This window comes from Schistocerca nitens, chromosome 8, assembly GCF_023898315.1.
Source record: "Schistocerca nitens isolate TAMUIC-IGC-003100 chromosome 8, iqSchNite1.1, whole genome shotgun sequence".
Classification (NCBI taxonomy): domain Eukaryota; kingdom Metazoa; phylum Arthropoda; class Insecta; order Orthoptera; family Acrididae; genus Schistocerca; species Schistocerca nitens.
The window spans coordinates 356,191,841-356,204,764 of NC_064621.1; the positions used below are offsets into that span (position 1 = coordinate 356,191,841).

The 12,924-nt window shown below is 40.3% G+C and overlaps 1 protein-coding gene across 1 annotated transcript in view; it reads right to left on the reverse strand.

Moving 5' to 3' along the window:
• Positions 1 to 9,176: 9,176 nt before the first annotated feature.
• LOC126198820 (probable cytochrome P450 301a1, mitochondrial) overlaps positions 9,177 to 12,924 on the reverse strand; it is a 284,658-nt gene continuing 280,910 nt past the window's right edge. Inside the window, exon 11 of the mRNA XM_049935391.1 lies at positions 9,177 to 10,954. Within this exon, the coding sequence (XP_049791348.1) occupies positions 10,844 to 10,954 (111 nt within the window). The 3' untranslated portion in view covers positions 9,177 to 10,843. The remainder of the gene's footprint in view (positions 10,955 to 12,924) is intronic.

The following is a 12,924-nucleotide window of genomic DNA, read 5'->3' on the forward strand; positions in this document are numbered from 1 at the left end:
TCTCTTCCTTTAATCCGACTTGTTGGGCATCTAGGGGTACTCAAGAACAGGTCGCACTTGTGTTCTATACGCGGTCTCCTTTGTAGATGAACTGTACTTTCCTAAAATTCTCCAATAAATCGAAGTCGTTCTCTCGCCTTCTCTATTTCCTTCCTTACGTGCTCGTTCCATTTCATATCACTCTGGAATTTTATCTGGGGATAGCATGGCAAGGCTATAAAAAAGACAGATTTCCAAGTCAATCCTCCCCTTATCCGAGAATACGCTCATTAGCTTCCCTACTGATCTCCTAGTCGACAGACGCTAAATCTTTATCTTTCTTGCCTCTTTAGTGTACACAACGAATATTCTAGATGCGAAGACACGTTATCAGCGTGTCATGGCAGCTGCATAAGCTTTCGATGCGTTTTGAGTGTCTCGGGAATGGTTCAACAAGTAATGATTGCGTAGAAGCAAGAGTAGGACGTTTTTAACGTTACCTTTGAGTTTCTTTGGGTTTTGTGACATTCTGAACAACTTTTCTGAGGTGATAATTGGAAGCTGATAAACAGCCACCAAAACCGTTCTCTTGCTATAATAACACGAAGACCATGTGTTTCAGTTAAGGTGAAATTGTTTCCCTTGTTTTGGTGGTGACACCCGCGGCAGACTCATCCTGCATAAACTTCGCAAGAAATATATTTGTTGGATTCATTCCAGACTATTTCTGAAATTTAGAGAAGAATATGTACATCTTGCCTCCTAGTAAATGAGGGGAATTACATAACAATCGTCTGGGTGAAAGTTTGTGCTTAAGATGTGCCGTTAGACAACCCAAACGTCCTCTGAGAAACCCGGTCATCTCATAAGGAGAATTTTTTGTCTGTATGTTTTCAGCCCCAGATCCGGTTCTGCCTAAAAATGACTTCACCGGTTCTTCAACAATTTCTGTAGATTGCATTAATCGTACCCACATTCATATGTAAATTTCTTGATCTTGAAGATTGATCGTGTAAGGAATACATCGTTCTTAGGCGAAACTTCATGGCAGTTTGGAATTAATCCTCATTGTACTGTACTGTAACAGAATAGTAGAGCCTCGGAGATGAATTTACGAAGACAAAATTTCAGTACGAAATAGTTACAACAATATATTTCTATGGTAAATTACTTCTGATTTGGAATGTCCAACTGATAACATGGTTGCGGCTGGATAAAAAACCTTTTTTTAAAAAAAATAACGTAAGAAGATTATCTTTGCAACTATCTTATTCGCAAGCAAAGCAGCTTCTACAGTAGACCATCTTGACTGTTAAAATTCTGTTCTGTGCTAGTGCTTATCGTTGCCCCAACATTCTCATAAAATAAACGCAAAAAAATCCCCATGTCTCATACAATGCAGACACTGCATAATGGAGGAGTTTTTTAATGTGCATCTGCATTTAACATGTTGTCCGTATATTTTTCTCATTTTAATGCAGGGAGTATTTGAATCACATTTTTAAAGGGGCTTTGGGGAAGTGAGAAAAATATTTTGAATTGCGTAATAACTGTATTTTGGCATCTTTATTAGCGTTGTTATATGAAAAAAATGAAATGAGCGTTTGGCGTCATTGGCCGGGGTGCACCTTGCGGGGTAGGTCCGGCCGCCGTGGTGCAGGTCTTGTTACATTCGACGCCACATTGGGCGACCTGCGGGCCGGATGGGCATGAAGACAGCACTACACCCAGTCCCTGAGCGCAGAAAATCCCCGACCCAGTCGGGAATCGAACCCGGGCCCGTAGGGCTGCAATCCGTCACGCTGATCACTCAGTATCGGGGCGAACGGCGTTGTCATATTAGATGATGCAAATGCGACTGCCAGACAAAAGACTGACTTTCTAATGTTATATTTTAGGAATATAATTAATCATTAAAAGCTGGAGAGTGATGCCTTTCTTTACAAAAACACATGTGAAATCGCACGATACTTTTTATGCACATTTACACTGTCTTGATTCCGTATAGAAATGTTGGAACACGTGAGGCAATACTGACCCTACGGCTTATCTTAGAAGCTAGATTAAGAAAAGGCAAACCTACGCTTCTAGCATTTGTAGACTTAGAGAAAGCTTTTGACAATGTTGACTGGAAAACTCTCTATCAAATTCTGAAGGTGGCAGGGGTAAAATACAGGGAGCGAAAGGCTATTTACAGTCTGTACAGAAACCAGATGGCAGTTATAAGAGTCGAGGGACAGGAAGGAGAAGCAGTGGTTGGGAAGGGAGTGAGACAGGAGTGTAGCGTCTCCCCGATGTTATTCAATGTGTATATTGAGCAAGCAGTAAAGGAAACAAAAGAAATATTCGGAGTAGGTATTAAAAACCATGGAGAAGAAATAAAAACTTTGAGGTTCGCCGATGACATTGTAATTCTGTCAGAGACAGCAAAGGACTTGGAAGAGCAGTTGAACGGAATGGACAGTGTCTTGAAAGGAGGATATAAGATGAACATCAACAAAAGCAAAACGAGGATAATGGAATGTAGTCGAATTAACTCAGGTGATACTGAGGGAATTAGATTAGGAAATGAGACACTTAAAGTAGTAAAGGAGTTTTGCTATTTGGGGAGAAAAATAACTGATGATGGTCGAAGTAGAGAAGATATAAAATGTAGACTGGCAATGACAAGGAAAGCGTTTCTGAAGAAGAGGAATTTGTTAACGTCGAGTATAGATTTAAGTGACAGGAAGTCGTTTCTGAAAGTATTTGTATGGAGTGTAGCCATATATGGAAGTGAAACATGGACGATAAACAGTTTGGACAAGAAGAGAATAGAAGCTTTCGAAATGTAGTGCCACAGAAGAATGCTGAAGATAAGATAGGTAGATCACATAACTAATGAGGAGGTACTGAACAGAATTGGGGAGAAGAGGAGTTTGTGGGACAACTTGACTAGAAGAAGGGATCGGTTGGTAGCACATGTTCTGAGGCATCAAGGGATCACCAATTTAGTATTGGAGGGCAGCGTGGAGGGTAAAAATCGTAGAGGGAGCCCAAGAGATGAATACACTAAGCAGGTTCAGAAGGTTGTAGGCTGCAATACGTACTGGGAGATGAAGCAGCTTGCACAGGATAGAGTAGCGTGGAGAGCTGCATCAAACCAGTCTCAGGACTGAAGACCACAACAACAACGATTCCGTATAACATACCTCCACATTTTACAGTACTAAAGCATCATTCTGCAATTATAATCAGCATTTCACAGTACATTTTCTCGATGTCTTGGTGTGCTTCTCTACAGGCCACTTCAAAATTTCTTCATAGAAAGGTAATGTTCGTCAGGTAGACTTCGTTGGGGTTTTCCGAAATCCGTGATTGTACTGAACTTAAGTGGAACCTTTTCAGATGGACACCTTAGTTTTCTGACGCAGTCAGTGAACCGCGTTGGAGGCTCAGAAGAAATGTGTTATTAATTGTCCATTCATCATTGTAGAAGGTGTAATACAATCCCTTCTTGTGTTATCAAAAATAAAACGTGAAAAAGTGCTGACAGAGAATGTCACCTTCAATTATCTGTCAACGAGTTTATACAGAAATACTGTTCGGAAGGGAGAGGATTAACTAGTGGACGGAACAGGCGAAAAGTGTGGACGGTTTTATAGTTGAAAGGTATGTAACACTCATCTTGAAGCTAATTCTTGTATCGGTTTTTGTTTACAAATAAATTTGTTTTGGTAGAATTCGCCTTGAGCAAACCAAGCTTTTTCTTCTTTTTTACCTATACATAATTCGCCGAAGTTACCACATCATCAGTGATTGCTTGGAAAACTTGGAAGCTTGTGGTAAGTTCCTGTGGGACGAAACTGCTGAGGCCATCAGTTCCTAGGCTAACACACTACTAAATCTAACACACACACCCATGCCCAAGGGAGGACTCGAACCTCCGACGCAAGGAGACGCGCCTACTCTGGTAAGGCGCCTCAGACCGCGCGGCTACCCCGCGCGGCCGATTTTTGTTTATCTTTCTGTTAAATAACAGGAAAATCGCTCTTTACTATGTGTACTTAAATACATTTGAGTTTTCAAGAAAACGTTCAAAAACATGAAAACAGGCAAGATTAACATACATACCTTGTTTTTGTAGTTATCTGTGTTTTGCGTTACGGTTTCTTTTCTGTCACAGATTGTCATTTGAAGCCACAGAAAACTTAATTTTGAACGGTGTCCGACTGTAAACTGTGTTCTTCAGATCTGTGCTACTGGAGAACGTAAAGTTCAGTCGACTGAGGATTACGTAAACGGGGGCGGAAGAGAAGTCTTTGAAATAAACCGTAAGTTTCATTTGCGAGTTATACATGTCGCTAGTTGAACACCGGAAAACAGTGATGGCTCCAAAATAATAAACTTAAAGTGGGTCTTTACACTGTGCTCGGATATACAGAGTTTTACCTGGCTTTCAAACCCAGAGTCAGTACCAGCTTTACACGACTGATTTAGTACAAATTTATTGTTAAATAATTTGACGAAGGAATAGGCCGTTGTGGTCGACTGTCATCTTCTTGGTTCAAGCGCAAGACGCAGATATTATAAAGCATCAGCGAGCAGACGCCCAGCGGAGAAGCAGCGTGAAGGTAAATCTTAGCAGTTCCGCAAATTTTCGTGAGCCAGCGATGCCAACAAATAATTAACATCTCAGGATCTAGGAAGTCATGTGAAGTGTTATCAAATTTGAAACCGAGATTTTAAAAGGCAGCCAACAACTTCTGATCCAAGAATTAATCTGAAATACCCTCATTCTCTTAAAAGGCTGCAATCTTTTGTGTAATGGAGGACTTTTTTTAGAGCTGAACACAGTAAATTACTTTACGTCACTAGGACACTCCATGAAATAGGAATAGGCACATTGTTTTACAGTTTCAACACTTACTGAGATTTTTCAATGTGACAATCCTTAAATTAACTAAATGAACTGGTTCCTCGTTGCTATTTATCCTCATCAGCCGCCACATATTCAAAGAACACTGAATCGGAGAATATCTGAAAGAGTAACGAAATAAAGAGTTTACAATTTTGTTTAAAAGTACATTGCTGCTTCACTTACATCAAAAATGGATAATTCACCTGCCAGGTCATAAAACAATACTTGCTGATAGTATTTACTGTTTATGTTTACTGTGGTTCTTTTGACGATAATGTTATGGGCCCTTTGCTGTTCCTTATCTATATAAACGATCTGGGACACAGTCTGAGCAGCCGTCTTCGGTTGTTTGCAGGTGACGGTGTCGTTCATTGACTAATCAAGTCATCAGAAGATCAAAGCAAATTGCAAAACGATTTAGAAAAGGTATCTGTATGGTGCGAACATTGGCAATTGACCCCAAACAACGAAAAGTGTGAGGTCATCCACATGAGTGCTATAAGGAACCCATTAAACATGTTACACGATAGATCAGTCAAATCTAAAGGCTGTAAATTCAACTAAATACCTAGGAATCACAATTACGAACAACTTAAATTGGAAGGAACACATAGAAAATGTTGTGGGGAAGGCTAACCAAAGACTGCGTTTTATTGGCAGGACACTTAGGAAATGTAACAGATCTACTAAGGAGACTGCCTACACTACGCTTGTCCGTCCTCTTTTAGGATACTGCTGCGCTGTGTTGGATCCTTACCAGATAGGACTGACGGAGTACATACAAAATGTTCAAAGAAGTGCAACACGTTTTGCGTTATCGAGAAATAGGGAAGAGAGTGTCACTAAAGTGATACAGGATTTGGTGTGAACATCACTAAAACAAAGGCGTTTTCCGCTGCGGCGGAATCTTCTCACGAAATTCCAATCACAAACTTTCTCCTCCGAATGCGAAAATATTTTGTTGACACCGACCTACATAAGGAGAAAAAATCACGATAGTAAAATAAGGGAAATTAGAGTTTGTACGGAAAGATATAGGTGTTCGTTCTGTCCGTGCGCTGTACGAGATTGGAACGATAGAGAATTGTGGAGGTAGTTCGATGTACCCTCTGCCAGGCAGTTAAACGTGATTTGCAGAGTATTCATGTAGATGTACAGTCGTGGACAAAACGAGCGAGACTTCTCGCCTTTTCGTTATGCTGATCCACACAGCTTTAAAGTCTGCTACACAGCATAACAGGCAAGGTGACGAAGTGCTACCAACATACTATACACAGGCGTGAAATGACAAACTATCCGAATTTTCTCAGACTGTTTTCAGTCATGTGTATGACTGTATTAATGCTGATTAGTGTGTTAAACACAACACCTAAAACACCTAAATATAAGATATAAATGAAAGAAGAAACGCTAGTTAGTATGCACTGTTGTAATAAAAATAAATTTCAGCTTATCGAGATAACATAACTGTTTTAGTAAGACAAAGTACCCCAGATCGTTACGAATTAGCAAAACGCGTTTTAAGGGCTGGGTAGACAGACAGACAGACGGTCAAGAAATTGAGACTAGTAGGGTTCCATTTTTACCGATGTAGGTGACGAAATCCTAACAACGAAAATAGCTACGACAGTTACAGAAGATGAGGGCCGCATATATACCCCCCCCCTCCCCCCAATCTTTGTTGGAAATTTTCTAGTTGCAGTCGATACATCAGCATATTACTCGTAGCTATGCTTTCGATCCAAATCACGTTTACAGGAATGCAAATAAAATCCTTTTGCCTATACATGTGGTAATTCAGGTCTCAGTATTAATGCCACCGCGTTTTAGAAGTGCGAGCATTCCCATTGCCAGGTAGCTTAAGAAACACTTCGGCCAATGAACGTTTTCTGGCTGTGTCGAGTCTAACGGAGAATTCGAAACATTGTAGAATATGTTTGGCAGCTATGTAACCGGTTATTTCCTGGAGTAGTGCAGAATTAACCTACTAAATTTACTCGCTAATAACAGTATTTTGTTATTTAGATAAACTTCCCGAATGATTGTCACATAAGCGGTGACATAAAGATACAAAATTCTTGTTTTTGAGTCCAGAAAGCTCTGTGAAACGGAAACTGCAGATCATTTTGCCATTTTCATTGCAAAATTGCCGGCTTATTCAAGTCTGGGGTAATAATAGAGGGCTGTTTGCCTGGGTTGTCTGCTAGTGTAGTGAAAGGTGTTTGCTACTGCAAGGGAGGTCTGGTTTGTTTTCGGTTCTAATCTCGATGGAGGCAGATAGACTGGCAGTACAGCAATTTTAAGAAATTCTCGCGCCCCCAATACATTTTATTGCTACCTTTATTCTGTACCAGCGTCCTGTGGATGTAAATATGAACATCTTGTAGAATTTCATACTTATTACTGATTACTTTTTCCGCTTCTGTCAATAACTGAATTGACTTACGTGTGGCTCTGAATGATTTTTGACTTAATTTCGTTATGAATCTTCATGTATTGCTAAATTTGCACTTTTTCATGGTAGGTCAGCAACGGTAATCCAGTATGACTGGATGAGCGTTGACACAGACCGTTTTGCAGCCGAATACGCATAATATTTTGCTAATTCGTAACGATCTGGGGTCTTTGTCTTACTAAAACAGTTATGTTGTATCGATAAACTGAAATTCATTTTTATTAGTATAGTTCATACTAACTAGCGTTTCTTCTTTCATTTACATCTTATGTTTACGTGTTGTGTTTAACACCTAATCAGCATAGTCATACACATGATTGAAAACAGTCTGACAAAGTTTGGATAGTGTGTCAATTTCACGCCTGTGCATAGTATGTTGGTAGTACTTCGTCGCCTTGCCTGTTATGCTGTGTAGCAGACTTTAAAGCTGTGCGGATGAGCATAACGAAAAGGCAAGGGATCTCGCTCGTTTTGTCCACGACTGTACATGTAGAAACAAGAAAATTAATAGAAAGAAAAGCTGACGTCTCAGTTTGCTCAAGTTGTTTTATTGCAGTGTAAAGTCAGATCAGCCGTGATTAGTACTCGAACTCATACATACATTAACATCAGAATTTGTTGTCTTTAATTGAAATGATTCAAAATGTCCCGCAGAAGGCAACGTTATAAACAAAGAGGCCTGTTTTTTTTAACACAGGTGAAAGTTTGTCATGTTTTTTTAGTCTCATATTTATTGAAAATTGACACGTTCCCAACCACTAAAATAGTATTATCTTTGTTTTTATTTGACACTGATGATGGCCCGTTCATTCGATGGGTATACTGTGCATGGTGTCTCCGTTGATGCTATTCAAGTAACAAAGTGATTTCCATTACCAGGTCTCAAAGTCTTTGTTTTCCACACTCATCCATAAAGGTGCACGTGTTACACCACACTGACCAAGTACTTGTCATAGGTATGCACACAATGCAGATACACAAGCACCTTAGGCAACGCCTACGGCAAAGGGAAGGATCCAACACCAGTAAAAAAAGAAAAAGCATTACAATTTGTCATACTTTCGACGAGAAGGTCGTTACAAACGTTGCGATAATTCAGCTGAACGACGATAATAATGAAAACAAACTGTATCGTGGGTCAAGGAACCTGGCAATATTCGCTAGCAGTAATTTATAAGAAGCTCATGGAGAATTATTACTAGTTGCAGTAAGGTTTTTGGAGCCTGTGGTAATGCCTCCACTCACTGGTCGCTCCTGTCTTGGTGTTAAGCATCCATTTATCGTGAAAAAGGAGAGATCACAGACTTTCTCTTTGGAGAACGAGCAACAAGTAGCTATTGTGAAAATGTCTCATGGGCGCAGCAAAAATATCGGTCCGTCGCAGCTTGTGCCCATGATATTTTTGATATTTATTTCGAATGTTAACCTGTTTTTTGCCGACAGAATACTCTCTAACATTTGATAAATTTCTTTGCACAAGTTCTATACTATTTGATTTCTGGGCAGACTGTACAGCTGCCAAATCTGAGACAAGATTTCTTTTCCCTAAGGTATGAAATATTCTTTTTTCTAGTGTAGTAATAATGAATGAAAACTGCTGCATTTTTGCTAGAAGAATCACCTGTATCCTTGAAGGCATGTGACTAGGATGAAAAAAAGTGAATCATTAGTTAACTTTGAGTCATAGATGGCGGGATGGAATAATAGGTGGGGATTGTGATGGAGTGCCAGTATAACCCACGCTATAAATAACTACAATTCATGTAATAGTTTTCACATCATTTTATTCTAAACAGCTTACATTACAGTACAGTATAAGTTATACAAACATTAAAGGCAGTATATATTACATTAAATAGATATATTTAATGGGGCTACTTAAGACGTCTGGTCTGTGATCTTACTTCTCAATACCTAATATGATTCGACTGGGAAATCTAAAGTATTCTCCAATGATCGGCATGAAACAGCAAACAATTATCTAACAGATGGTATTTCGTACATGTATTATCTATGTTCTCCATCACTAGTAATTCCCCTACAGAGATATTCTGTTTGTTCACAGCCCAAACCCAGAACCGAAATCTGAGTCTAAAGATGTGACGAGGAAAGAAGATTCCGTAAGGAAGTGTACTCAGCAGGTCTGCTCTTGGCCTTCAGGTACTGGAGCTAAGGGCCAAGGCATGGCAAGAAGGTAGCACGATGGCCAGAAATAGCGGTCGTAAAGGAAATAATATTTTCTGAGTAAGGTTTTCCTTATATTCAGTAGGTAAAATGTTCATTCGTCAAATCTCCAAGTTCTTTCTCGAAGTGCGTGCAAAATTGACTTTCACTTTTCTGTCCTCATCCTTATAGCTTTTTGCGCTTTATATTTTGAAATATCGTGTGATTCTTCATTCTTAAGACCTAACACTAATGAAAAAATCAGTTCCGTTCTATAAATCGTTAAATGTCTACCTAGAAACATTTACTTTAAAATCGGTAGACGATGTTGAGACAACAGTACCCACAAATATTAACTCCGGAATAAGTATGTGCATTTCTTACACTGATTAATCTTTGATGTAAGATTTAATCCAGAAATGGAAGAATCAGCCGGCGTAAAACTAGAGAAGCGCCTCGTAATTCTTCTCTTCACCGATTATCAAGCTATACAAGCATTCTCTATAACTGACCTACACAAATCTGTTCACCAACTCGCAAGATCGAAAATGAAATTTCTGGAATTACTTGTCATATGTATTATCAGAGCCATAAAACAGCCAATTTTTTCTAAATATTTGGTAATAAGAACGATCGCAATTCCAGTAACGATACAGAAAACAAAGTAGTGATTTTTTGAAGAACGTACGCAACAGTTATCAGAAAAATGTCCACACAGTAGCGCAACTTGGACAAAAGGAAGACGAAAAATTTAGATGATTCTAATGAAATTTAATCGGGGGTAAAAGATACACGAAAAGAGAGTTGATAATAACTGATAGAGACCGAGAAGAATTGAAGATCTTAAGCATGAACGATTACAGTATGGATTACAGACAATTAAGACAGGACACTCTTTATAAATGGTAGATTATCTGACTGTTGATTACAAGTAGTGGAAAAACTTGTGGAGCGACTAGATGAAGGAAAGAGACATGCAGATGTTGAAGTTAAGTGTCTAATCTGTGATGGGAACGTGGTGATTATGATAATAGTGAAAATGACTAACAAAGATTTTATAAGAGACTATTAGGATTTCCTCATCAAATAATCTGTCGCTAGGTCTATGACGTGCTATAATATAGTGACTCTCGAGACAATAATTTCCTGGTCAGTATAATCTACCGGGAACTGCGCAGCTGTGTAAACGGCCTTTCACTATGAAAGGCGAAAGCGGACGTGACGGGTGCCGTGATGAAGAATTTGCAGATGTCTTCACTCAGGCCATTTCCAAAGGTGTCCTCTCTCTGGAAAGGCCAGGCAAGTTGATGGCGTCTCTGGAAAACTCAGCAGCAGTGGCCAGCGGTTCATTTGCGGTCCACCAGCCGCAGCCGCAGCGGTCCGTCCGGGGTGAACATTGGATGCACGGCGTACTGCAGCGGCTCATGGTGGTATTCGATGCGGAAGGCCTGCACCATCTGCAACACAGGTCGGCATGTTTCGTTCCGTCCATCTCAAATATTTTTTCCACATAAGCCTGGCTCAGAATTTAGTGGGAACAATGCAAATTATATACGACATAACACGCAATAAAATCTTAGATGCACACACAGAGAAAAACAACTCAATATTTTAGGGAGAAAAGTGTGCTACGTCGTTGCATATACAAGAGCTGTATCCGGCGTCCCGCAGGAAACTGCAACGGCGAGGCCGGCCCCAATAGTCAGTAACGCTATGGTTCGTTCTTCTGAACGTAGCAACCCAAATATAGGTTCTATCAAAACTAAAGAAGGTAAGATCGACTTTGAAGAGACGTCTGAAATAAATCATTGCACCGTTTACGTTAGACTGGAGTGCTATCGGCTGAACAATTCAGATCCTGTTGCTCGACTATAGTACTAGGAGTGGTGTCTGCAACCTGTGCATAAAGGAGAAGATGATCCTGAAATGCTCGTTGTTCTGGTGGTTTATCAGGATACGTGAAATCGCAGAAAAAACGAGGTTGGAGTTATGAAAATCCTCGTCAGTTACAGAGCCTCTACATGATGTGAAAACAGGGGTACGGTGTGCAAAGAGTGCAACACGAATTACTGGACTCATATTTTTCCATCAAATCTCAACTTCTGGTATGTGAGCAATAAATCGGAACATTTTTTTCAGACGACTAACGACTAACGAAAAGAACACATGATAATTTCGTGCAGGACAATTCAAGATCACAAAACGCCAGGGCGTATGAAGCGGTGTTTTTGCTTATAGTAATGGTTCTATCTAAACTGGCCTGTCGACGCACTATCGCTACTTTGAAAGGTTTCAGCTCAGCTCAGGCAAGCTTCTATGAAAATATACTTCTCACAGACCAGTTTCAAATGAGCGCAAAGATTTTCTCCGACGTCTATAGGATGTTACCGTAAGAGCGTGCAAAAATTTAACACGATGTAGAGGACGCTCTGTTGAACAATTTGAGGTAGGGGACTTGTGGTCGGAGAAGCCAGCTTAAGCGTATAATGGAAATAAAATCACAATACTGTGTACTTTTTTATTTACATTAGTTACAGTTAACTGCAAACACCATCATTGACACAGTGCACGTACCATTTGTACTGTATTTTACAAAACGTGCTGAAACCGACGCGCATCAACCTCAAGCACGACATCGGCGAAGAAGATTCTGACGCACATGGACAAGTATTCCTGGTGTGTTTCACTTTGCATCACAGGCAGCTACAATTCTGAAAACTTCCATCTTCGTATCCACTGGGGTCTCATCCACAAGTGAGTTTAGACATCTCCATAGGATATAATCAAGGGAATTCATGGCAGGTGACCTCGCAGACAATGGAATAGGATCTCCCAGCCCAGTGACTGAAGTCAGGCTGTGCACTATCATGTTGTATCCACATCCTCTCACGACCAGCCAAGGGTATGTTCTCCAGCAACTCAGGTAGAACTCTTTGCACGAACCTCGAGTACAGGTGGCCATTCAGACGGCCAGGTAGAAGATATTGCCCAGTGAGATTGTCGTCTACAATGTCGCCCCAGATATTCACAGCAAAACGTACTCGATTGAGTGACTCTACTAAAGCATGAGGATTTTCCTCGTCCCAAACATGGCTGTTCCTGCTGTTCGAAATACCACCGCGATCAAATGAGGCCTCGTTAGTAAACAGCAGGATTTAGAGGAAATCTGGTCGATCAATCCATTGTTGGAGCTACCACTGGCACATCGCGACCCTTGGTGCAAAGTCAGTCACAAGCGTTGAATGGACTCGTTGTGGCTGATATGGGTGTAATTGTTGTTCGTGGAGTACTCGCCACTCAGTTGTATGTGCAATGCTCATTTCACGAGCAATACGAGGTGTACTTGCAGTGGGGTATAATGCCATGTACAGAGGAGATGTATCAGGGCGTTATTCGTGGATAGGATGCAACCTCTTATTCTGAGGGG